Source organism: Melopsittacus undulatus, chromosome 2, assembly GCF_012275295.1.
Source record: "Melopsittacus undulatus isolate bMelUnd1 chromosome 2, bMelUnd1.mat.Z, whole genome shotgun sequence".
Classification (NCBI taxonomy): domain Eukaryota; kingdom Metazoa; phylum Chordata; class Aves; order Psittaciformes; family Psittaculidae; genus Melopsittacus; species Melopsittacus undulatus.
In genome coordinates, this window is record NC_047528.1 from 101,247,931 (window position 1) to 101,273,304 (window position 25,374).

Here is a 25,374-nt window from a genome sequence, read left to right on the forward strand (position 1 = left end):
CATTTAATGGGAAACTAGTAAGTTACAGCAATCAACTCCACAGGACACCTGCATCCATCACAGGGCCCACTCCTGCCTGGCCTTGACCCTTTGGCTCTGCCAGAAGAAACACCAACAGCTGGGGCTGGGAGCAACCAGTGCATTCAGGGACCAGGCAAGCCAGGTGAGCACTGAGAGCAGGGACAATTCAAAATGCTGACAGGAATTGCTACTGGTGTGAATAAGTTACACAGGGTTTTTGCACTTAAGGGTGTGTGTGAGATGGGAAGGGACAGCTGTATGGCTTGTGATAGGGCCATCCCCTATTGCAGTCAGAGTGCCTGCAGCACATTGTGAGGACCTCAGGTGCTGCTGCCCTGGCTCTGAACAGCTGAATTCTGAAGGCAGGCACTGAATTACAAAATCCTAGAATGGTTTGTGTTGGAAAGGACCTTAAGTTCCAACCCTACTGCCATGGGCAGGGATGCCTCCTTTAGACCAGGTTGCTCAAAACCGCAACCAGCCTGGCCTTGAGCCTTGTGAAGAACTGTGAGGTTTAATAACTATTTCGTATTTCTTTCCCTTCTCACTTATGACATTCCAGGAATGCAGTGTCACAGTCGAGCCCCGGTCCTTGGAAACATGTTGAGGCCAGTGTGTCCTGGTGTCACTAGGCCATGTGGTGAGCGCTCACGAGTAGCAATGACCACCACGGCCGGGCACTGTTTTCTGGGCTGACCCATGGCATGGCACCCGGCATCAGCCTGGTCATGGTGCATGGCACAGCCGCATCTGCAGCGTAGTGGGGCCGAGCGGGTGAGCTCCCCGGCTCGGCCTTGCCAGGCAGAAGGCCCGGGAGCTTCTCCTCCGCGGCTCTCAGGGGCCCGTCCACCAGCAGCCCCGTTGTGCGGGAGAGGGTGAGAGCTCACCAGGCACTGAGGACCCCGGCAGCAAGCCCCCGCAAACAGCTACCGAGCAAGCCGTCTGCCTCCCCCCTTCCCCAGCCCTATGACGGGAAGCAGCATCCCCCCTGCGTGACTTCGTCCGGCCTGCACCCTCCCTTCCCGGCCAGCCAATACCGTCCCGCCCGCGTTCGGCCTCCCTCCTGCCCTGCGCGGCACCACCTCCGTGTGGGGAAAGATGGCGGCGCCCGAGGCGGCGTGGAACCGGCTGGAGGTGCCGTGGCCCGCGAGCAGCGCCACAGTGGCCCTGGTGGCCGAACACCCTGCAGGTCCCCGCCGAGGGCCGGGGAGGGTGGGAGGGATGTTTTAAGCTGCTCTCACGGGGTTCCGGGGGTGTGGGGGGGCTGTTTTGTTACACGGTTGGTGCTGAAGCGGTGTTTGTGTCCCGCCCGCAGTGAGATGTTTACCGGCGCTGCGGCGGCTGTGTGTCATCGCCCGCAAGCGGCTGTCGGGGACGGGCCTGGTTGTCGAGGGACGCGTGCTGCGGGCCGTGCTCTACGTCTACCACAGCAGGCTGCTGCGGCACCGGCCGTACCTGGCCCTGCAGCAGGTGAGGAGCAGCCCCGGCCTGGCAGCGGAGACCTGGCTGCTGGTCACTGCACTCCGGCCCCAGGCAGCAGTTGCCTGGGGTAGTGCGTGATGCGTGGCGCATCGTGCGAAAAGTGTCGTGGAGCAGGCGCCTTTTCGATGTCCTTCCTCACGTTTAGTTCAGTGGGATTCCAGGCTCTGTGCACCCGGTGCAATTTCAGCTTTACAGGTCTCTGGAATCAGTACTTGTCTTTTTATACCCATGGTGTAGCTTAAAGTATTCAATTGCATACATTTGAATCCAGGCTGTGTGTAATATATGATACTATAGAGTAATATAGTGATTTAATTTTCAATTAATTGTAATAATGGAGGGGGAGGAGGGAGAATAATTCTAGGCTGCTCTGTTAGGCATGTTCTGTTTAAGAACTCTGCCAGCTTTGTAGTAAAGGGACTGTCAGTATCTTCAAATAACTGTTTTAAGTAGAACAGGAATTATCAAATCACAGAATGGTTTGGATTGGAAAGGACCTTGAGATTATACAGTTCCAATCTCCCTGCCAGGACAGGGACATCTCACACTAGATCATGTTGCCCAAGGCTCTGTCTAACCTGGCCTTGAACACCACCAGGGATGGAACATTCACAGCTTCTCTGAGCAACCCATTCCAGTGCCTCACCACCCTAACAGTAAAGAACTTCTTCTATGCAATCTAAACTTCCTCTGTTTAAGTTTAAACCCATTACCCTTTGTCTTATTGCAACAGTCCCTGATGAAGAAACTTACCTTCTCTGTTTATGCATTTTCATTCTTGAAAGCCAAAACCAAGGGTATACAATACCAAAGGTATGCAGCACCAGTTAACAGTGGCCTACTTCAAACCTTCACCTCATTCTGTATTGACAGTGGTGTGGTAAAGGGGACTTTTTCATCATAGTGCAGATACAGGAACATACCAGAATATCCCATTATGCAAACCTGCAATTTATTCTGTTAAACCGATAGTGTCACTTGACAGAGTAACAGTTCTTAGGCCAGTGTACTCTCATCTCTCAAAATGCCAGTCAAAGGGGTTTTCTTTTTTCTAGGTAGAGCAATGCTTGAAGCGCCTATGGAAAATGAACTTGGTGGGCTGCATTGAAACCCTAGCAGAACTGGTTCCCAAGTAAGTGTTGTGATCCCCTATGTTGTACTATCCAGTAACAGTCTGTAGAGCTAAAGGGATGGGATACTAGACCATAACTATCTCTCCTCGTCTGTGTATCAATACAGGAAAAACACATCCCGAGGCCATGCAGAGTGCTTGGTTCCCAGCCAGCCTATACTGGAAACAGTGGCTCTGAAGGTATTGGGAGGTTGCAAGCTCATAATGCGTCTACTGGACTGTTGCTGTAAAGCTTTTCTGTATCCTTTTTTTCACAGTTAAAATGTTCTTAGAGTTCACCAGCAGCACCTCGTGGGACCAGAACTAGGTCTGCTTTAGGCCCTGTATTGCTGATATACTCAACTGTGCAATTCATGTGTGAAATTTGAAGTTTCTTTGATAGCCAAACACCTTATTTTCAAGTTATTATGTAGGAACCTTGGGCTGTTGGCTGGCTGCTGTTCTGGCCCTGAGGAACCCAAAATTTGGATACTCATCTCCCAGATTATCCAGGATATTGCCTGGTGAATTGCCTCTGGTTGGTATGTTCAGTAAGTTTCATTACATGCTGTTTGTTTTTTATCCTTAACTGGTATAATCTTCAGCTTGTCCGTTAAACATCTCTGCTCAGAAGAATTCATACTTTTGAACACTGTGGCTTCAGGGTTGTTGAGCCGGCTATGGTTTGTGTGTTCAAAAGTCTGTTTGTTGTCTGTCTGTTTGATGTGCCTGTCAGGAAGAGGGCTTGTAATTAGTCCTTGCTGCTGAGTGAGCTTTATTCAGTTGGGAGGAGGGGAGTCCCTCTATCCTTTTGGACTGGATTCTAGCATCTGAAGAATTGTATAAATGGAGAGAGACTTCTTATATGTTGTTACAGAAGGCTTTGTTCTTGGTTCATGGCAAATGTTATGTAGCACCTCTGAAATCTTAGAGTTAATGCCAGCCTGCCACAAAGGCTAACATCTGGTACTCTGCAACAGGCATAAGTCCTGCCTCAACCTGAAATGGAAAGGCTGAGATAAAGTTGTTTTATGATATTGCTGAGTTTTCCAGCAAAATCAGTGTTCTCGGTCTCTTGGTTTGAGGAAGTAACTGCTGTTTGTAGCTGAAGGAGTAACAGCATTATGTAAAGAACTTGCTAAAACGTTCTTTGGCGCAAGAAATCTGTCTCCCCAGTAAACATCAAGTAGGCAATTGTATGGCATCAGTGCTCATACCATTGTCCCGAGGTGGTACAGGTTGCTTCTGGGGAAGACCTCATGTCAAATGATTTGGCTGTGACCTGACTAGCTGATAAGTTCTAGGTGTGGCACTCAGCAAAGCTTTAGGGTAGCAGAGGAGCTCCTGATCAGGAATTTATGAGTCAAGTCATTCTACCTTCTGATCTTGAGCTGTTCATTAATGGTCAGGCTAACATTAAGGAAGTGTGGTGTGGTTCCATATCATGTATGGGACCATACAAGATAAGCTTGTATTGACAGGGAATAGGGAAAGGGCAGCTTGGAATCTCTTCTATCAGCTCTCTACTTGAGCCGAAGGTAGTTGTTCAGTGAGCACAAGGTTTTGCTGGAGGAGACTCCATATTTTCTGTCTTTTTCTCTTCAGGATTCAGTACAGGTGTGTACTGCAGAGCCTCGTGTCCTTGTATGATATGTTATCAACATCACTTCATCTGGTATCTGAGACCCAACAGATGCCTTACATCAGGGGTTTTACCTTCCCATCTGACATCTGTAACTTCCTTGGAGTTAATGTTTCTTCTGAGATGAAGAAGCAAAAGGCTAGAATGCTTACAACAAAGAAACCTACCAGCTGGATGAAGAAGTTCTTCCCAACAATGCCAGAGGCAGTGTCAGATGTTGGGAAAAAGAGAAGTTCTGCAACTTGCAGGAGTGTTGTGAAAAACGGTGGCATCCCATGCCCCACAGACATTGGAGAGCCAGTTCTGATGACTGGAGCTAGCAGAGGTAAAGCCTTGTGCCACAGTGCTCCTGGTTTCTGACATCTCAGAGACTGACCCCAGCTTGGGTCCAACAGAGCAAAGCACTGCTACTACGCACAAAGTGCAGTTCTAGTACAAACTCTCCTCTGCTGTCCTTGGAGGAGGAGGAGAATGCTGCATGCACTCTTGCCTTCTAAAGCTGTGGATAATGTCAGTGTTGTGATGTTTTGGGGTTTTGTGTTTATTAAACATGATGCATTGTTTCATAGCAATGCTTGCAGAGAAGCAGGTAATGAATGCAGTATACTGGTCTTGTAAATATTTATTTGTATTTTCTTGCTTCTGCATAGGTGGGGCCCAAGAGTAGTGAGGGAAGCCAAGAACATTGTCTGCAGTTCATACAAGAGTAGATAAAGCTGTAAATACAGGATCCAGGTATCCTGTGCTTACTGCTTCTGGGCTCTGCCCAAGTCTTCCCCTGCAGTCAGGGCTGTGGGCAGTGACTCCAGGCATTCAGGTGTTTGCATGGAGCTTTTGCCCGTTTTGCTGCCATCTGTAAATCTTTGCATCCTCTTCATCCCTTGAGTGTAGTCCCATTGAAGTGCTAAGTGCAGGTGTGAGGCTGATGAGGTGGCAGTAGGTATGAGAGCTCAACAGGGCTGAGAACGTAGCAGTGCCTGTGCAAAGACAAAATGGTCTTCACTTTCTGATGGGAACTTTCCCCTTTCTTTGTAGGGAAGCACCTGGGGCTTCATGTGAAGAGCTTACTTAGACCATCCAGACCTCCAGCGCAAGAGGTTTGTATGGTTACATTTTATGCTTTTTAACTTGAAAGACCCTAACAGTCAAAATTATATCCCTGATTGAAAATGTCCCTTTTCCGGCCTTATTTTTGCTTGTCTAACAAGCCAGGTCAGCATGGAAGTGTTGCACTGAAAATCACTACTAATTTCTGCTTAGGAGCTTGGGCATTTGTTGGTATGTCAAGAGAAATGACCAGAGAGCAAGCCAGTGGTAGACAACAATACAAATTCTTATTATCTGCCTCTTGTTGTATTCCACAAAATAAGACTACTCTTACACTTTTTAGGAAGTATGGAATGTTCTCACAACAACCCTCCAGCAGAGAGGGTCAGGCATGTCATGTTTTTAGAAGACTTAACTATTTCTGTTACTCTTTATCTTAGGGTATAAGCATCGCATCAACACCTTTTAAAGCAAAGTCGGCATCACTTTCCTCTCGTATAGCAAAACTGGAGCATGTTGGGTTTCTTGTACAGATAGTCCAAAGAGCTACGTCGTTTGGTGAACTATCAGAGGCGCTCAGAAAAGTTATTCTGTGGTGCAAAGGCAATAAATTCAAGCCAGAAGCTTATTTTCTGCGTAACAAGTTGTTGAAAAGCACCCGGCTGCACCATGTGGAGGCTCAAGGATGCAGGTAATTTTACATGGGTATGGGGCTTCTGGGTCTGACACTTTACATTTTAATATTATGTATTTTGCTACAGCGTAGGGAAATACAGTGGTCTAACCCATTCTTTGTAAGTTCTAAATTTTCGCTAGTTCAGGTTACTGCTTGCTCAGACATGAACATGCGTTTAGCTTCAGTCCTTTGTGAAAGGATTTAAAGGCTACCAGATGCACCAGTACTTAAGAGGGAGGATGAAAATGCAACTTAAATTGTTACCATTAAACATGTGCATGTTTAATGGTAACAGTGATATGATACAGGGGGTGTCATATTTCTTCATGGAAGATGAAGACAAGGGGCATTCGCTCTGGCTCCTATTGTACAAGAGTACAACAAGGTGCTACTGTATTTTCTTGGGAAAATGGTAGAGAAGGCTAATAAACCAAATCTCTCCAACTCCAAATGAAGTAATATTTGAGCAGCTGATAAAGTTGTGATTTGTGCACCTTCCTCCCCTTAAGCTTGAAGAAAAAACTGTGCTGTGTCAAAACATCTGTCTGTAAGTACCTCCTGTATGGGTCACAGAAGGCACACTGGCCAAAGCAGCACCTCCGGGCATGGTTCTGTCAAAGGAGGTTCAAATCATCCGCACGTTTGAAGAGAACTCTGAAGACTGTTTGGCAAAAACCTCCTGAGCTTGCTGGAGTCTGTGAGCACAGTGCATCGCCCATTCTCCTATCTTACCAGGATGGGCTTTGGAGTCAGGCAGGACGTTCGAGTGCTGACAGAGGCTGTGTCAAACCAAGCACAGCAGAGACCCCTAAGCGGCTGCTACTGGACGGAAGCCCTGGCCCTATGTGGAAAGAAACTACCGAGAACATGGATATTGATTCTATTTTTGCCACAATAGGTGTCTGATGCTGGATATGCAGGGAGGAAAAGGGTCAAGTCATTCCAAGTATGTATATGAATTTTCTTTTAAGTAAAAAAATCAGAACCCTAATGATGTCTTGGTAACTCACACTGAATTCTGCTAAGAAAGTGGCAACTGGTTTCTTATAGTTTTGTAGAACAGCTGTTGCGTTGTTTTGTTTGGGTTTTTTTATGGAAGGTTGTACCAAAAAACTGAATAATCGTCATCCTTTCACTTAGCCTTGTCCTGGAACAGAGAGTTTGTTATCCTTATTCAGTATCCCTTCTCTGTTGTTCAACCACATGTTAAATGTTGCTGTGAAACCCACAGCACAATTAATTACTAAGCATGGCAGAAGTTTGTGGCCGATCACTTCCTGCTGCTTAGGACAAAAGACTTGTTGCCACTTTTCCAACAAAGCAGTCTTACACCATTCCTTCTGTGCTGTTTGTTTAGGGGACAGCCCTGACTTGCAGTATTACTGTTGTTCAACATTGTCCTTGTCCTGAAACGAGGCATTAACTGAACCTGCCTCCAAGCTGCTCCAGAACCAGGGTCTCCCCTGCACAGCCATGTGCCATGGCCTGCAGCAGTAACCTCCTGACTAGTGCATGTGTTCCAAAACCTTTTAAGTGCAATTTCTGCCTGCCTGGCAATGTAAGGCACAGCTACTCTGACATGTATTACTAAATAATGTTAGAACAAGCAACAGAGCTGATGCTTTGTGCCATGCTCTTGTAACTAGGTCCCAAGATCAGGATCATCAGGAAATACTAAGAAAAAAATGTCCCCAAATGCAGACTAGAAATCTGCTTTGTTCTAGAGCACCTGTCTAATAGCGGTAAGGAGAGGCTGTAAGTGAAGTTAACCTATTCCAGAGCTACTTGCCATTTTCTAGGCTTAATATTGCTAGAAAACAAAAGAGCTACGCCGTGTGGGACAGAAGAAAAAATAACCTTCCTACCCAAGGAAGTGATAAAAGCCCCTGTATTACAGACCTTGTGTGAACTGATCAATTCACTTATGAGAAGTGGGGACAAACAAAATATTTTATTCAAAGAGCATGTACAGAGCAAAGAGCAGAATTCCTATAGGAGACTGGGCTTGAAGACAAGTTGTCTTGTTAACTGAGATCCATTTTTTGGGTTTCCTGTCAAGAATACCCAGCAGTAAGAAACAGTGGTACAGAATCATGCATAATTAGCCCTTTAGATATCTGATTCAACACAGTTTTACTTTGGACTTTCTGCCATTACAAGAATCGGTAGAGCTCTTTTCTCAACTCCTAGACCAATACAAAAATGCCCAAGTATACCACATATAATCAGGTAACATCCAGCTGCTTGAATACTTCTCAGAAAAGGCTGGGAGTGAGGGCAAACATCCCAGCAATGACCTCTATCCTGAAGAGTTCCTCCAAACAACATGCATGATGCTCCTTCCTTTTGGGCAGCAAGTGCCCAAGTAATACCTCAGTACAGCTTGTGCACAGAATCAGGATCCATAGTTTGCTTCATCAAAGGCCTTTCTGGCTCGTTTTAGTTCTTCATTCATAGTTAGGAGGTCTTTAACTCTGGCAAACTTCCGGGGGTCCTTGCGTATCAGAAAGACAATGTCCTCAACCTGTACACGACCCTGCCGCCCAATTGACATGGCCTTGTGTGTCTGTTAGAGGAAAAAAGGAGAGTCAGTGTTCCTTTGCTCTTTAATTCTTTTTTAAGCTCTCAATTCCACTTTATTTCTTGACACTTTATAATCAAAAGTAAGCAACTGCAGGATCTGGGCACTATGATAGTCACAAGAGAACTTCCCAGTAAAACATGAACTTACTGTTGCTCTGCTGTCCCTGTCTGCCTGTCAGTTATACCCAACACATACCACTATATAGATGTAATAGTAACAGCATCAAAATTGAAGTCAGATTATATGTAGGACTCCCAGCCTGAAGAGTGCTTGAAGGTGAACAGCAGAAGGCAGAATGTGGAAGCAATGCGAGGCAACTATCACAGGACAGTTTAGGGCATTTTGATGTGGGGAAAGCAAGACCAACCTTGCAAAGAAAAGGGATCTGCACACAGTTGGAATAACTGGTGTGGTTTTGTTTTTTAAACAAACTTTCAAACAGTATCTAATTATCTGGGAGAGTGACAACTTCAAGCCCCACCTGCATTTCTTTTGTACTGCAGAGCTACATTCCTGTCCATGTAAAGACACTGGCAGAACACAAAAAGTCAACAGACTTTCAAAGCTGAGCCTTCTCTTTTGTCAGCTGCATATACAGTGATGCCACAGCAAACCCCAAAGCCAGTTGTGTATTTTCCCCCCTCCCTTCCAATACTGAACTTAAGCACTTCAGACACCATTTTAAATCCACATAGAGCAAGATGCATGGATTTTGCTTTAATCTAGGAAGCGCAAGGTTTAAGTTTAGCTTTTTCCTACCAGCATCAGAGTTTTGGGCCTGGCATAATGCAGTATTTGAGTCAGAGGTATTAACCCTTTGTTGAGGATGTTTTGACAAAGCTGTCTAGAGCTGACTTACCATTTCTGTGATAAACTCTATTACCAGGTCCTCAAGAATGTCCACTGACTCTGTGTAAGGGTTCTGGTCATCCCCGAATCCATACATCATGCATCTTACTGCAGAAAGAAACACCCAGCGTGAGGCTTCTTTCATCCATTTCAGCTGCATGCATTTAGAGCCCACACATACACGCACCAGGATGGCATTTGTGTATGGGGCCAGATGATTCTTGAACAAACATACAGGAAATAAGCAGATAGACAGAAGGCAACAAAACCCCAGTGCTGTATATACATAAGCATGGCCGATGACAACCTTTAAATATGGATTTAGCCTACCAGGTACTGACAAGTGTGACTGACAGCTGGTGCACTTTGGTTCATATAATTAATTAGCAATGTTTTTTAGGGGGCCTACAGAACAGCTTTGTGCACTTTCAGCCAGGGCACAGAATGGAAGTCTCGGCTTTGTCAAGGAAAACAAGTTTGTAACTCCACAGCTGCCTTCTCAGAGTTTTAGCTGTGTTTGAGGGAAGGACATCGTCCTTAAAGCAATGCTGCAGTAAGTTCCGCAGCAACAGACCCGTCAGCGCGGCGCTGGGCTTTCTGGCCCGGCTCGACTCACATTCTTTGGAGAAGAGCCTCTTCCTCTTGCCTTGTCCACCGTCCAAGCCACCTCCAGCTTCTTCCGCGTCTTCTTCGAACTAGACGAGCATAGCGGACGAGAGACGGCGGTCAGCGCTCGGGGAGGCGGGAACCCCTTCCCTCCCACCCCCTCTCCCCACATCTGGGATGTGACCCAAAGGGTCCCGTCCAGCCGGAAGAGGAAGCACACAACCCCTTCCCACCACTCACCGGCGCATCCTCTTCTTCGTCAGCCATGATGGCAGACCGTGCCGGGCACTTCCGGGCGGCCGGAAGGGCTTCCGCTCCTCTAGCCCCGCCCCCGTGGGGGCGGCTCCGTCCACAGCTGCCTTTGGTACCCCAGCGGGGGCGGTCACTACCTTCCTGCGTGGCCGCTGCTGCTTTCAAGGCCGGTGTCGTTTCCGGCGGCTGTGGTGTCAGAAGGACGTTAACGTAGTGAGTTTTCTTTAGGAGGAAAAGAACCCTGCAAAGCTTAATTCCCCTTTGTAGGTGTAGACCTTGTTTCTTGTTTTAGTTCTCTAGCTACAGCAACTACCTATGTAGCCACTTCCCAGTGTAGGCAAACACTTGCTGGCCTTGCCTGAGAAACGGTTTGATGCATGCAAAGGAACACGGGGGTAGGATCAGAGTTCTCTCTCCCTGGCTGGGGTGCTGCTGTCTCTGACACCAGCCCGTGTCAGCATAAGGACTCAGAGGGGTCGCTGACCCAGCACACACAGGCACTTGCCTTGGCCTAGAAGGGGGTAATTTGGAGACTACTGGGAGAAGATGGAGTATGGGTTGTTTACCTTGAATCAATCACTATTGTTACTGACTGTATAATCAACTGTAAAGCAAATAGCTTTGCCCACAATGCAAAGATAAGCATGCTTAAGCCTGTAAAATCATATTCCTGCAGAAGCAGAGATGCTATGAGTATCCTTTTCTTGTAATTTAATTTACAAAAGCAAAAGTTGTATTTTTCCAGATTTGAACTGTGGCACAAATTAATTACTCAGAGATTGATTTGGTAACCCTCTCCAAATCTGTAGATGATAGCCATTATTAGGATGTCAGATGAGGATAATGTGGTTTGGAAGGGGCCTTTTGAGGTGTCTGGTACAGAAACTTCTTGTGGAGTTTCTTGAAAAGGGTGAAACGTCCATCCACTTTCTTACCCTGTTGGGTAGTCTGTTACATTTTCTCACCATGTAGTCACGCTTACTGCATATCCTCTCATCCCAAAGCTTGTGAAGGTACATTAATCATTGTAACAGGTAATTATGGAACAGCTAATGAGATCAACTTCCTCCTTGCCTTTCACTGGGAGTTGATTCGTGACTTGAGGCTGACTGTTCCTATGCCCTTACATACTGAACATAAATGTGTGTGTTCTGCAAACATGAAAACCAGTGCATGTGCTGTATCAAAGCTCAAAGTAAATTTCAATTTGTATCTTCCATTTTTTGAGAAACAGCAGCTACAGTGTCACACAGAAGTCAGCGGGCCTGTTAGTTTGGGGTTTTTCGCTGGTACTAAGAAGTTGAAAGATGGTACACTGCTTTGTGACAGGGTCTTATGGAAAGAGGATGCCAAATGAACTCCTGGAATTTCCCTTTCAGATCCTCTGTGACTTGGGAGACAACACACTTTTGCTGATGCCCAGGTCTGTTCAGGAGAAACTGAAGATGAAACTCAACAATATTAAGGTAAGATACTGGTGCCTGCCCTGTCAGGCTCCATAGAAACTAATGTCCTTGTAATCTGCATGAATTCTAAATACTTATGACTTTATAGCTCTTAGACCATTAAAAAAACAAAAAGAGATGAAAGTAAACTTGTAGGGGTTTTATTCTTTTTCTCATTGTCCTTATAAACGCCATGGTTTTAAATATGGGCTAAGTAAATATAGATAGAAGGGGAGAAAACTGCAAGCAGTTTTAGTGCTTGAATGTAGCACCAGTATGGCTTAGACAAGACAGAAGACTAGGCTTTATTTTTTCTCTGTGTTATTTTTAGCATGATTTGGGATAAGTTGCCCCCCTCCTTGCTTGATAAAGTGAGCATAGAACATGTAATCATAATTGGCAGGTATTGTTCCGTATTTTATTTTTTTTACATCACCAGTTTCTAGAATTTCTGAAATCTTTTGTAATTTGGGCGAATAACATTTTTTTTTTCAGATGAAAAAGAATCTCCAAGCATCCGTGCAGCATCTTTTATCATGTCCTGGTACAAAGGCAGCCGTGGTTCTGACATCCTGCTGAATCAGCATGGATCTTGATTCGAGTGTGTTTGTTTTGCCCTGTTAAATACTACTTCTGAACTGTACAACAGCTTACATCCTTCATAAATTGTTGTGAGCAGTTAATGCTGATGCCTGAGAAACATAAGTTTCTTGTGTCTTTGTGAGGTTTTGTTTAAGATAAAACTTCCTCTTAATTTTTCCTTATAAAGAAAAATACATTACGTCTCCAGTAGGAGGCTCACTCTCCTAGGTAATAAACTTGTTCACACAGGGCAACATTTTTTCTCTAGGAAGCTGAAGAAGGGTGCAGCTGAGATGCAGACATTAGAGAAACAAGAACATACTGGAGAGTAGTCAGAGTCTTGATGAAGCAGTGAAGGATCCCAAGGAATGAAATCAAAAGAAGTGAGTACAGTGCCTTCTGTTGTCTGAGCCTCAACAGCCTTCCCTGATGGAGATCAGAGCTGGTGCCATCCCTACACACCACCTTCTGTGCTTGCATCAGGAGTGAGAGCAACAGTCTCATCACATAAGATCCAGTGGAGGAGAACTTCCTGGAGAACAGCATTAGCAAAAGAAGAGTACTAAGATTTATTCCCTGCCCCACAAACCCCCTTACTGCTTGGCATACTATGTTCTCCATCATTCTCAGTGTTTTTCAAAGAAAATACTGGTTCATGTAGCTGCATCTGTGCAAGTGGTGGATTTCTTGTATTGTATACACTTTGTAAATATGTCACAAGTGCACAAATGCCACTGCAGGTTATCAGAATACAGAAATGTGAGCTACCTTTCCTGAAAATAACCTGCTGTGTATTTAACTAAACACTTGATGGGTCTCAGTAATTACCTTATTGAGCAAACCAGTGTTCTGTGGTTATATATGAAATGCTTAAAAGCAGACTAATTATGTCTGAAGTAGTTAGAGATCCAGTATTCAAGAAGTGCTTGGACAGTGCTAAATTAGTGTTAAAATAAAGCTGTGCTTACAGGCTTACTGCTGCAGGTGTTTCTTAGGAGCAGATCAAATTGCAGTTACCACAACCAGTATTAATATCATTTGTACAGCTGAGGAAAGGATGCCTACTTTACTTTTCATTGGTGGTGCTTTTAGATACCAACTGGCTGTAAATGCATCGGATGAGAAGGAAGTTACAGGACTGGTTATAGATATTGCAGAGAAAGTGGCTTCTCATCTAGAGGGCTGCAGAGGTAAGTCACACCTTGTAATTTATTCACTAGTCATTTTTATTTTGGGATGTAATGTAAGGTCAGTTTGCCTTTTCTTATTTCTGTTCCTTTCATCACAGCATACCCAGTTTGTAGGATGGGGAAAACCCACAACTTACTTCTCCCTCCTTTCACTCTTCTGTGAATGGGTTCTGGTCCTACTTTGTTTCCACAACACTTAAGCAGGAGAATGCTGTAAAAAGCATAAATAGAATTATTGACATAGTACCTGGTCAAGGTCCCTACTAAAATGCATTCTATGCTATAGTGACTGTTGCAAAAATACCAGCTTTGTAGTGTCAGGGTTATAGTAACAGACTATACCAGATACCAGGGGAAGAAAAAGGAGAAAGTACAGCTGAAAGAGCAGAAAAGATGCACAAAGTGAAATCCTTTTCCATAGAAGCTGGTACTTGACATCATTTCTGTGAGTAAGAGCTGCAGAAGAGGCAAAGCTTTACAAGGCAATGCTGGGTGCCTGCAGTGTGGTGTATACACTGCAAACAATTTAGGACATCAAAAGCTTTTAAAACTGAAATGATCTCCACTGCTTCAGTACACCGCCAGGCCCACCACTGATCAGCGAGGGGGGAAGAAAGGGGCACTGATTCCTGAGTGTAACCAACTGTGGTGTTCCCTCCTGCAGGCAGCTGAGCGAATGCAAGAGGGATTCCAGTATTTGAAGCACTTGTAAATGAAGATCTTTTGACCAACACAGCAGAAAACTGAGATGTGTCTAGAGGTAAAGCTGGTTCTTCAGGATAAGGTTGTACCTACTGTTTCTAGTACAGCAGTAGCCAAAGATACGACCTCCGCTAAGGAGACACCTCAAGGAAAGGCTCATGGGGTCCAGTTCACAGTCTGCTGCCATTTCAAAGCATTTTTAATATAAATGTATTTACCAGACACATCTACTGTATTAAAGTGACTAATAAAAGATTTCCTAGCACTTTAAGGGGTTTTGTTTAGAACTAACCTTCTTTTATATATACAGGCTTATCTTCAGAGGCTCTTCAGTCAAGGCTGAGATCTTGGCAAGATTTATGGTCATTTTAAGATACTAAGAAAAGATTATTCCCAGAGTATTGCCCTGCATGTGTTCTTATGTTTAGATACTACTGCACTTCCCCAAGGATAAAGCATCCCATCGGCTTGTTTGTTCTGGAGCATTTTAGTATTAGAGGTAAAATATTAAGAGAGTCACAGGTTTGATCACTGATAAGACGTGGAAGCTGGAGATCCAATGGACCTATTGACAGCACGATGCAGGAGAGTTACAAAAATACGATACATGAGAACTCCTAAACACACCTTCAACAAAGAATGTGGCTGTTCCTCTCTACTCAAGGTCACCTTAAAGCAGGCAAGTTGCATAGGGGATGTGGTTTAGCCCCTGCTACATAAACAGAGAAGCAAACCTCTGTCATCCAATTCAACTTGGCAAGTATAGTTTGCTTAATGTTAGTGCTATAGTTTTTCTTCTCTAGACTAAATGCCTTTTTATGAATGGGATTACTATATCATCTCTCATATCTTGAATACAGTAGAGCTTAGGCATGCAGTGGTAACTTTTTGAACATTTTGTTGGAAGGAGAGGAAACGCTGCATTAAACCCTAGCTTCTCTTTAGAGGTTCTCTTTCCCTTTTTCTCTTTGGCACTGTCACAGAGGTTTTATAAAACAGTTTCGTAATAACCTGGATAAATTCATAGTGCAAACTTCCTGAAGTGATGAGTTTCTTAAAGAAAAAAACTCAGCTTTATGAATATCTATTTATCAAAAATATTAAGCCTAGTACCTTGGGTTATTTACAACAATCCAGACCTTTGGGTTTCTACCTGTTGTTCTGGAGGTGCTGAGCAGGTGAGGAACCAGTCTTTTCAGCTGGCCTCTGCCACGGGCAGGTTTCCAGTAACATGGGCTACAAAGCACCTTAGCAGGTGAACCCCTGAAAACTCCAGGGAACTGTGGAAACAAAGAAGAGATGTTGACACAACTTGGAGCAATACAAGCAAACTCAGCCACTGGCTGTATTAAAAGTAATTTCCTGCAATGCACTACAACCTTAGTAAACAACAACTACAACTTGCTACTGTTAACTCCAAATAGAATGGCAAAGCCCACTAGCATGCAGCACAAGGACTGCTGCCTCCTCGGAGAAAAGCCAATGGAAGAAGCAGCCTTGAAAACTGAACTCCATGCACATGCATGTGGGGTGCTCCACTATCAGCCGCCCACCCTCCATCTTGGGGCACAGATAGCTGTCATAGAATCATAGAACAGTTAGGGTTGGAAAGGACCTCAAGATCATCTAGTTCCAACCCCTCTGCCATGGGCAGGGACACCTCACACTAAACCATATCACTCAAGGCTTTGTCCAACCTGGCCTTGAACACTGCCAGGGATGGAGCATTCACAACCTCCCTGGGCAACCCATTACAGTGCCTCACCACCCTAACAGTAAAGAATTTCTTCCTTATGTCCAATCTAAACCTGTCACCTCTAGAGCATACAGACCCTTTTCAGGGAGTGTGCCCCACTGAAATCATCACCTGACAGGAAACGGCTGCAGTGGAGAAGAACTTTACCTGACCAGGAATAGCTGAGGAAAGCATCCCTGAGTTTTCTCCTTCACATACTCCTGGATCGCCAGTACATTCTTTAATAACAGTCCTCTGGAAGCTCGGTCAATTTTTGTTAACACTATCTGCATGGATCCAGAAAGGGAAAATTAAAAGAGGAAAACAGGATTATTTTGCTGCTAGCCTGAAACCTGCTAAGAGTCCTGGACCATCCCCCAAGGTAGGCTGAAAGCTCCGAAGCATATCTGAGGTGAAAAATGGTACCGTACAGTTCACCAAAACTCTTCTCTAACTTGTATAACTAGCAGACCGTTTCGAGCTCCTCAAGCTTGGCACTGAAAGTGTCCATTTAATAAATCAAGCAAAAAAATCCCTTAAATCCCACTTACCCCTTTCAACACATTTATTAACAATAAGGGGGCTGTTATTACTTTGGTAAGATAACTTGGATAAGCTCAGGTAGAGAGTACACGCCTTTATAGATGATCTATAGTTTATAACTAAGGTAAGAACAAAGCATTACCTACCACATAAGGAATCCCAAACTCTTCCAGCATCTCTACTGCAATATGATCTGTCTTCTGGAGCCCTGCTACACCATCAACTAACATAAAAGTCCTCTTCAAGCTGCCAGAAACACAAGCAATCTTTGTTTCATGCCTGCTCTGCTACTTCCAAATTCATAAGCAAGAACAAGTAATACAGAATCTGGGGACAGGAAGGGCCAAGAAAAGCCAGTCTCAAGAGCCAAGGGCCAGCATGGAGCAGTACTGTAATCTCTGTTATTTTGATCTAAGCATGAATAAGTGACACTACAGTGATTCCCAGGGAAACAATGTCAAAACTAATTGACACTACCACTGCTGCTCTTCCTGCATTTACCATCTAATTACACGACACCGCATCAGGTTTTCGTTGCGCTATAGGGCCCTTACTTGTGCCGTTCCTGCAGGTAAGCCTCCACCATCTCCACGAAGTCTTGCGGGGCACGGTAGCCGTATCCTGGCATATCCACCAGAGTAAAGTACCTTCCTACTTTGAAGAAATTCATCTTCTTGGTGTGGCCCTGTGGAGAGTATGCAGGTAAGGTTAAGGAAGGAGATAGTTTTAAAAAGTTGCTTCAAGCAGTGGACTAGATGTCCCATAAAATAGTACTCATCTGTACTATATCCTACACCACACTATCCCCTGGCCAAAGAAGGCTGCAAAAATACTACAGCTGCTTAAGCTGCCTGGTCTCCTGCCTTTGTAGGAATCCTTTGTGGCTCTATCCTTAAAAGAGACTAAAACTGCCTTCATGAGTCCTCTGCTCAGCTTGCATGACTCTTCCGTCCAGCACATGTACCAGCCCTGGCTGTAGGGCTAAACTAGGCTCCTTCCACCTTCTCCATTGCTACAGCAAAGCCCACATCAGCCACAGGCTGGCAGTCAGCATAGCTGGCACGTTCTCCTGCTGCTTCAAGTTACCCAAGAGCTTGGTTCCTCCTGCCCTTCTCAGCCCCATCCTCTAGGCTGGCACCAACCGCTGACCATGGGTGCGGGAAGTTACAAAGGTCACTCACCGGGGTTTTTGACACTCTGACCTCCACTTCTGGGGACAGTGAGAACAAGGCCCGGATTAAAGATGATTTCCCCACGTTGCTTCGGCCGATGAAGCACACCTGCGGGAGGAGAGGCAGTGAGCACACTGCTGCACCTCCCCTCGCCAGCCCACCGGGCCGCGGTGCGGTGGTGCCTGACCTCGGGCAGGGTGAGCAGCGGGACGTGCGCCATGCGGACGGCGGAGCTCACGTAGTCGATGGGGTGGTCGCGGCTGGACTTGAAGAACGCCTCTGCGCGCTGCAGGTCGGGCAGGCCGGGCTGGAAGAGGCGGAATCGTGCCGTGTCGGTGCCGGGAGCTAAGTACCGCTCCAGCTTCTGCAGCGGGAACAGGAGGCCGGTGCGGCGGCCCTGCTCCAGCCGCAGCACCTGCGCCAGGGCCGCCAGCGGCGGCGGGGTCCGGGCCCCCGCCCGCGGCAGCAGCATCCCGAGCGGGGCCGGCGCGGCGCAGGCCCAGGCCCGGCCGGGGCACGGAACGCGGACGGCGGGAGGGCGGAGCGGGGCCCCCGGCTGCCCCCGCCCGGCCGCTGCGGGAATGGCCTGGTGATGCGTGCGGTCGGGGCCCTGGGCGCTCGGCGCTCTTTCATCGGGCTCCGAGAGAGCAGCACGTCTTTCCTAGGCTCGGCTCTTTGTGTCTGGCTCTTGCCCGTCTTCTGTTCTTTACAGACCCAGGAACATCGCTGGGCTGCTGCGGGCTCTGTACGCCGGAGCCCTGGTTGGCCACTAAAGGGGGCAAAGCAGCAATGGCCTCCAGCAGACTCCATCTCTCTGCTGCAACGATCCGTTGCCTAAGAGCTGGTCTGATGTTCGACCTTGCACCCAGGGTAGCCTGAGGGCCCTCGGGGACGCTGCCTCTCTTTTGAGACAGACACACATTCTTCTTCTGCTGCCTCTGTATAAAGCCCTGAAAGTTTGGCAGGTTTAATTATTGCAGTGAATAGATTTAAGGCCAGGAAGGACCATTAGAAGATAACACAGGCTATATCCCACTTCTCTTTTACTGAGCCTGGTTGCAAAGCTCTAGGGAGGAAGTTCTATCCCCTAAGAAAAGGCCAGACAGCAACCTGCATGTTCCTCAGACATAGCTTCCAGTCTTTTGGAATAAAACAAACTGTCTGGGAGATACATATGCTCCTTCTCAAGTTCATCACCAGTGAAAGCAGTTACTGGTGAGAATTAGGCTAATGGTGTAACCACAGGGGAAATAAACTGTACTCAAATGCACCTGGCTCAGGACAGACCACAGTCACAGGCTGCTAATGTGCATGCTTAGAAAAGGGCTCCCCAATAAATCTACATATTACCTTTATTTAGGTCTAAACCAGTTGAAATCCACAGAGCAGGTCTCTCTCCTGCCATCCCTAGTGGTGCAATAGCCATAGGTTGCGGTTTTAAGCAGAAGGATAAACCTGTCAAAAATTCCTTCAGGAGCACTGCTATTTATTTTTTTTTTTCCTATTTATTGAAAGCTGTGGTGAGTCTAGCAACAGAAAAACCGCAGTGGCCAGAGGTGATGCTTGTAAACACTCTGGTAAGCAGATTTCCAATTTCTGTGCCAACTGTGACATGTGAAATAGAGCAAGTGTTTCGCCTCAGCAGCCCACGCAGCTCACCGCTGCTGACAGCGAACCTGTCTGCTTGAAATTACCCTGCAGTAGTTACCCTCACCAGGTACATGCTCTGCTTTAGCCCTGTAAAAGGGCTCCAGCACGAGTGTGATGTGAACAGGGAGATGGAAGGTGCAGCTAGAGCCTAGGCCCTGGCAAAAAGCCTGCACAGAGGGACTGTGCAGCAGCAGCAGCACAAATCCAGCATTACAGAACTGCGCTCTCCCAGGGGCTGAGCTGTTAGGAACCACTGAGCAGCTCCACATCAGCACGCTCTGAAACACACAGGAGGGTAGCTAAAACCAGCAGTTGGTACCTCAGTAACTGGGTGGGGACAAGGGGGAGGCGAGCCCCTTTGCTAGAGGCATGATGTACCTATAGAGCTCTTTAACGGGGCTCTTGCAGTATGGCTGAAAACAGTAAGGTAGCAAGCAAGAACCAACACAGAGGAAACAGGATATCACGCAGTTGGTGGTGGTACTCTGTGACAGACTGTAATCCAAAGAGTTAAAACACAAAAAGTTAATTGAAGAAACATGAACACAATTTTCACTGTCAGAGTGCAAGAAGAATCTTTAGCAAAAAAAACCCCAAAAACTTTAGAAAAAAAAATAAAACCCACAATTTGTGATCAAATCAGGCCTCACCCCAAATATAGCTGGACTAGGCTGCACCACATGTTGCTATAGAGAATTCTCCCTTCCCATTTATCAGGAGTTTTCCTTTCTTAGTTTCCAAAATGACCCTAGATACTTTGAGGTGCCTCACAGTTAAACCCCAAGTAATTAGGACCCTGGAAGCTTCTGATTTGTATGACTCAAACCATTGTTTCTTGCTGCCTCTGCCATTTAGTGCTGAGCTATGTCCCCCACAAATTCTGTGGCTGAAACTATGGTAAGCCTCACACTGCAGTGGTCTGAATGTGATCTTTGCATCTTGACAGGTCTCTAAACATGAGAAATGGTTGTTTTGCACTTCACCAGCAAACAACCCAGTACTGGAGCAGAAACTGCACTGACCAAGGTGCAGGTTGCTGTCCGGAACTCTTTGATAAAACGACTTTTGGAAAGTGCAGCTCCAGCAACAAGAGTCAACAGCAATGAATGAGCCAGCTTGGGCCCAGGCAGCCCTTCCTGATGCTTTGCAGTGCTCCCCCCCAGCTGACCCTTTGAGTTCAACTTAAATTAAAAATAAGGAAGAAGTTCTTTACTATAAGGGTGGTGAGGCACTGGAATGGGTTGCCCAAAGAAGCTGTGAATGCTCCATCCCTGGCAGTGTTCAAGGCCAGGTTGGACAGAGCCCTGGGTGACATGGTTTAGTGTGAGGTGTCCCTGCCCATGGCAGTAGAAGTAGACGATCTTAAGGTCCTTTCCAACCCTAACTATTCTATGATTCTATGACAGCAACATGACGAATACAACCTGCTTTGTGTCCCACCCAATCTGCCACATCTCCACAATGAGATGTTAATGATATTCCTGTGAGACGTCAGCTTACATAAGGGCAGAAGTGGGAAGGTACTGCAGCAGCGGCTTTGCTAGGCCCAGGCATGCTTTCCTGTGTCTGTGTTTCACATGCCCAGGTTACAGAGCTGCTGGGCCTTTCTACAGACTTCACAACCCTTCCAAATGCAGCCTTTTTCTTTTCTCTTTTAATTTTCTTTTTTTTTTCCCCCTCCCATTATCTGTTATAGCATCTATTTGATTCCTTTAGAGTGTCAGTTACACAGCTGATAGTAGCTCTCCACCAGCAACCTGGGCTTAGAACTGGGACATTAATATGGTATAGAGAAGGTAAAACACAGAAGACAAGGCACTAGGCACTAAACTCCTCTGGGTGCTGGGGCTCTCTGAGGGGGCAAGCCTACACAGTTGCCCACAAACCTCAGCTGGTTTGAGGGCATCAATGAACCTCAGCCTGATTTATTACCTTTGTAGTGCCTTATGCACATGGACCAGGTTTAAGGCTGACAAGGTGGGTGACTGCCCCAACCCCAGGACAGAACCTGTCTAAGGCTGAGTTAGAGCATTACATGTACAAGGAGGAGATGGTAGAGAGCAGGGAACTCCATGGCTTCCACAGAGCTAGAACATGATCCTGATCTTTGTTGTTCATTGATTGCTTCTACTTGTCACTGGCCACATTGCAAGGTCTGTGAGCCTCATTTCACATCTGAACCAGCTACTGAAGGAGCCATGGCCAAAACCTCACATAAACTTTGGTAATTAAGAAAAACATCAAACCAAAGAAACTTTTCAGTCCCAGCACACTAACATGCAGAAACGTTGTTTAGCTTTATAGGAAATGCCATATTGCTGCACTCCCTCCTTCGTGCAGCTTTTAGGCCTCTACCTTGCTGCCCCTCATCCTTTCCAGTGCAGCCAGATAAACTGGTGTAAATTGCTGCCATGCATGGTTGCTGCGGAATGACACCTGGAGAATGCAGACAATGAAGCTGCTGACACAGCACCATGAAACTGCTCCTGTCACATTTATAGACACAGCCCCATTCCATCCATCTGTTGTCACCTACAACTGTTTGGTCACAACACATTCTGAACTCTGCAGAGCTGACACAATGCGAATGAATGCAGAGACGAGAGCTAGAAGAATAAGCAATTTGTAGGCCCTCAGAAACTACTGCTAATTCTTTGTGGTAACCTAACTGATCTATCAGAAGGCTAGCAAGCAGAAAACAGTACTGACTTTACTTGATATCTGTAGCTCTTGTGGTAAATGGGTTTCCACAGTGCACATCATCTGGCTGCATGCAAGTCATGCTCAGATCAATCTCATTTCTGCAGCAGCTAAGCAAGCATTGAGCACCTACACATACAAATCTACATGCAAATAGCTGCTCCACCAGCAATCTTATTTTAGATTGAGACCATCCCCAAAGCTGGAACTCTGCTTGGCTCCTACTAAGAATGTCACAGACGAAGTGAGTACACAGAGGAAGACTCATCTTCCTTTTCTCTCTTCACAAACTGCAGGGCAAGTAAAAATTTTATGGATACCAACAAAGATGTGCCCTAGGTTAGCAACAGCCCTCTGGTGTTGATGGTGTTCAGGATATGTTCTTGTTGAGCTCTACTTATTACATTTCCCTTTTTCCAGATTGGTCGGGTTTTCATCCAGAAAGAAAAGTATCTCACATCCTTTGTTGCAGTTCCTATTTGAACGGCTTAGAGTCACTCTATCCTCTATCAGGGATAAAAGAGATCAGAGTCGTGTACCAGAGCCCACAGGGTTCTGTAACCAGCCTTGCCCTTACTCCTTGGTCTATTTACTCTTCAAGCCATCACAAATCCTTCTGAAGGAGGGTGGATAGAACAACCTAAGCCTTCTACAGTCAGAGTTTCAGCCCATTCTCCTGGGCAACTACCAGAGCAACGAAGAACTTTTCTTCCTTTCTCTCACTGGCCACCCATCTTACTGGTGTGTTCACCATGTGATAATGACAGATTTGATTGGAATGTGGGAAATTTAATTTATAGCTCTTTAGGTATTAATTGGCAGGCTTCTGTGCTGCCATGGGGCTTGCTTGCCATGCTGTATATTAGAATCTAGTGCTCATTGGTGACTGCTTTTTGTTTTCACTGCTTGCTGTACTGCTTATTATCTTACTCTATTGTGTCTGCAACATTTTGATAACAGCAATGGCAAAAAGCCAGGGCCTTTTCTGCCTCTCACCCCACCAGTAAGCTGGGAGCTGGACACAAGGAGTTGGGAGGGGACACAGCCAGGGCAGCTGATCCCAACTGACCACAGGGCTATTCCACACCATATGGTGTTATGCTGAGAATGTAAAGCTGAGGAAAGAAGAAGAAGGGGCTTTCAAAGTGATGGTGTTTGTCTTCCCAAGTCACACATGATGGAGCCCTGCTTTCCTGGACATGGCTGAGCACCCATCTGCTATGGGGAGTGGTGAATTAATTCCTTGCTTCAGTTTGCTTGTGCATGCAGCTTTTGCTTTACTTACTGAACTGTCCTTACCCCAACCCACGAGTTTTCTCACTTTTACTCTTCCAATTCTCTCCCCTGTTCCACCGGGAGGAGCAAGCGAGCAAGTGGCTGGGGGGGGGGAGATGGGGGGGAGGTGGTGTGTGTTAATTTGCTGGCCTAGGTTAAACCACACCAGCAGTAGAAAAAGAAAGAAAGAAAAATAAAGCTTACTTTTTTATGGGACTTTTTTTCCCCTTAATTTACACCAGACCAAAATGGTTGTTCTCAAAAAAAAAAAAACCACCAAAAACCACCATAAAAGAAATCACCAACCTCAGTAATTCTTCTCCCCTTACCCATCAATAAGAGCAGTCTCTTCCCAGGCTCAGTCCTTCCCCAGCAGGCATGCACAACAGGGAGCACAGACTCATTTTTTCACTTGGTAAGCCTGCCCCAAACGCTTACATAAAACTCTCCTCACACCCTATTCGCTTACAGAATGATGTCAGAGACTGCTCCAGCACCACCAGCTGTGTCTCTTCCACATTACCACTACTTCAGTGTAACAACTCCTTAGTACAAGTCCCTTCATATCCCTACTATTCTGTTTGAGCATGGTGAACAGGAGCACTGGGAGACCCAAGGATGCTCTCACTTCACAGTAATTCTGAAGCTTGGTACAAGAGTCCAAATCCAAGTCATCCCACTTGCAAGCTATCACACCAACCAGTAAGAAGAAAAGCAGGATGCTCTACATGCTATGATTCATACATTGGAAACAGAAAATGAACAGGGAAAAGTGTATTTCAGCAACTTGTCATTTCATGTGTATAAACACATGGACAAAAGTGGCAGGTAGATTTATTTCCCTAAATCTACATTCTCTAGGTAGAGTAAGACTAGATTACCTCAGAAACCCTTATAAAGAGTTCATACCTTTTTGCCCCTATGTCCTCTGATGTCTGTGAAGAAGTAATATGTGTGCTAAAGTGCCCAAATTGGCAGAGCACTGGACAAAATAGGCCTGACCTGACAGGTGTTTTCAGGATGGCTGGCAAAAATCCTGGCAACAGACAGCACAGCTACTCCCGCTCCAAGCACAGCAGCTACACCAGCCCCAGTGACAAGTACAAGCAGCTACTCAAACTCTTGACTACAACAGACAACACAGCTAATCCAATTCCAAGCACAGCAGCCACACCAACCCCAACAACAAGTACAGCAGCTACCCAAACCCTGACAACAGATACTGCAGCCACTCCAACCAGTAATAATCACTGTAGCTAAACCAGAGGACAAATTTGTGCCAATATCAGTTGCCCTTGTATGCAAGGGGAAAATATCATAACATATCATCACCTGGTTGCTCCAATGCTGGGACAATGGGGCTGACGGTCATGAACTACAAGGTAGGGAAGCTAAGCAGCTGGGATCACTGCTTGGGTCAGGCTGGTTACTGACACGCTTTAAGATAAGGGGATGGTTCAAAAGGATAAAGGTACCACTAAAGGTACACCCAGAGCTAAAGATGAAAGCAAAAGAAATACCAGCCTCCCCCTCAATCTATAGTTTGTTGTGTCAGCAGGATTCATACCTAACAAAACACTTACTGCTCGTGCACTTTATGCCATCACAAACCGTCCTCAAAGTCTCTCCTGCCCACCCCACTGTTATCAGCTTATTCCTACCTCTTCAATGTCCCTTTCACTGACATTGGTACAAGTTTATGTGGCTGCTCACTGGAGTTGGAGAACTCAACAGGTAAAACCAAGTTAACTTTGTGGCCTGATTTACCACAAGACTGCCACAAGGCAGGGTATCACAGGGGAGGAAAGGAATGGCCAGTGACAGGGAAGGTGAGGACATCTGCTTTAACAGCAGGGCCCACTTAGTCCTCTCAAGTGTTAACTGTGATCAGGTGTGAGTTGAGCTGTGTTCTAGTCAGAAACAATATCTCTTTATGGTGGGAGAGAAACTGCAGAGCAGCCTGCAAGGGAAGACTAATAATTTTAAAGGATCCTCTTGTATCTAAAGATTAATAAACCACAGACATTTCTATTTAACACTGCTATTCACGGTTTTCCCCATGCTGGCACAGTAACTTTCTGCAAAAGCAAGTTTAGAGCCGCTTTTCTGT

At 45.9% G+C, this 25,374-nt stretch overlaps 3 protein-coding genes and 1 long non-coding RNA gene across 7 annotated transcripts; 2 read left to right on the forward strand and 2 right to left on the reverse strand.

Annotated features, from left to right (window-relative positions):
- The first annotated feature begins 1,106 nt into the window (after positions 1-1,106).
- On the forward strand, positions 1,107-7,967 carry NEPRO (nucleolus and neural progenitor protein). Its single transcript, XM_005151609.3, has 9 exons — positions 1,107-1,210; positions 1,337-1,491; positions 2,559-2,635; positions 2,743-2,874; positions 3,220-3,297; positions 4,220-4,581; positions 5,292-5,353; positions 5,744-5,994; positions 6,489-7,967. Exons 1-9 carry the CDS (start codon positions 1,120-1,122, stop codon positions 6,883-6,885), a joined length of 1,605 nt encoding a protein of 534 aa, XP_005151666.2. The 5' UTR covers positions 1,107-1,119; the 3' UTR covers positions 6,886-7,967.
- TAF13 (TATA-box binding protein associated factor 13) lies at positions 7,905-10,285 on the reverse strand. The gene is made up of 4 exons (XM_005151608.2): positions 10,259-10,285; positions 10,029-10,107; positions 9,423-9,520; positions 7,905-8,545 (listed from the first exon to the last, which is right to left on the reverse strand). The coding sequence occupies exons 1-4, from the start codon at positions 10,283-10,285 to the stop codon at positions 8,375-8,377; spliced, it is 375 nt and encodes a 124-aa protein (XP_005151665.1). The 3' UTR covers positions 7,905-8,374.
- Positions 10,286-10,424: 139 nt separating this feature from the next.
- LOC117437871 (uncharacterized) lies at positions 10,425-14,428 on the forward strand. 2 transcript variants are annotated; one of them, XR_004550518.1, is made up of 6 exons: positions 10,425-10,483; positions 11,650-11,736; positions 12,211-12,316; positions 12,566-12,680; positions 13,390-13,487; positions 14,152-14,428. It is a non-coding gene; the product is annotated as an uncharacterized lncRNA (long non-coding RNA). The 2 variants fall into 2 exon arrangements; XR_004550517.1 differs by having other exon boundaries at positions 12,211-12,680.
- GTPBP8 (GTP binding protein 8) lies at positions 12,112-18,124 on the reverse strand. Of its 3 annotated transcripts, XR_004550515.1 has the most exons (8): positions 17,827-18,124; positions 17,649-17,747; positions 17,022-17,152; positions 16,614-16,713; positions 16,093-16,211; positions 15,343-15,469; positions 13,625-13,698; positions 12,112-12,829 (listed from the first exon to the last, which is right to left on the reverse strand). XR_004550515.1 is itself a non-coding variant. In XM_034072500.1 (7 exons), exons 1-6 carry the CDS (start codon positions 18,109-18,111, stop codon positions 15,385-15,387), a joined length of 819 nt encoding a protein of 272 aa, XP_033928391.1. In that variant the 5' UTR covers positions 18,112-18,124; the 3' UTR covers positions 13,506-13,698; positions 15,343-15,384. The 3 variants fall into 3 exon arrangements, 1 of the variants encoding a protein (XP_033928391.1); XR_004550516.1 differs by lacking the exon at positions 12,112-12,829 and having other exon boundaries at positions 13,506-13,698; positions 15,303-15,469; XM_034072500.1 differs by lacking the exon at positions 12,112-12,829 and having other exon boundaries at positions 13,506-13,698.
- Positions 18,125-25,374: the final 7,250 nt, after the last annotated feature.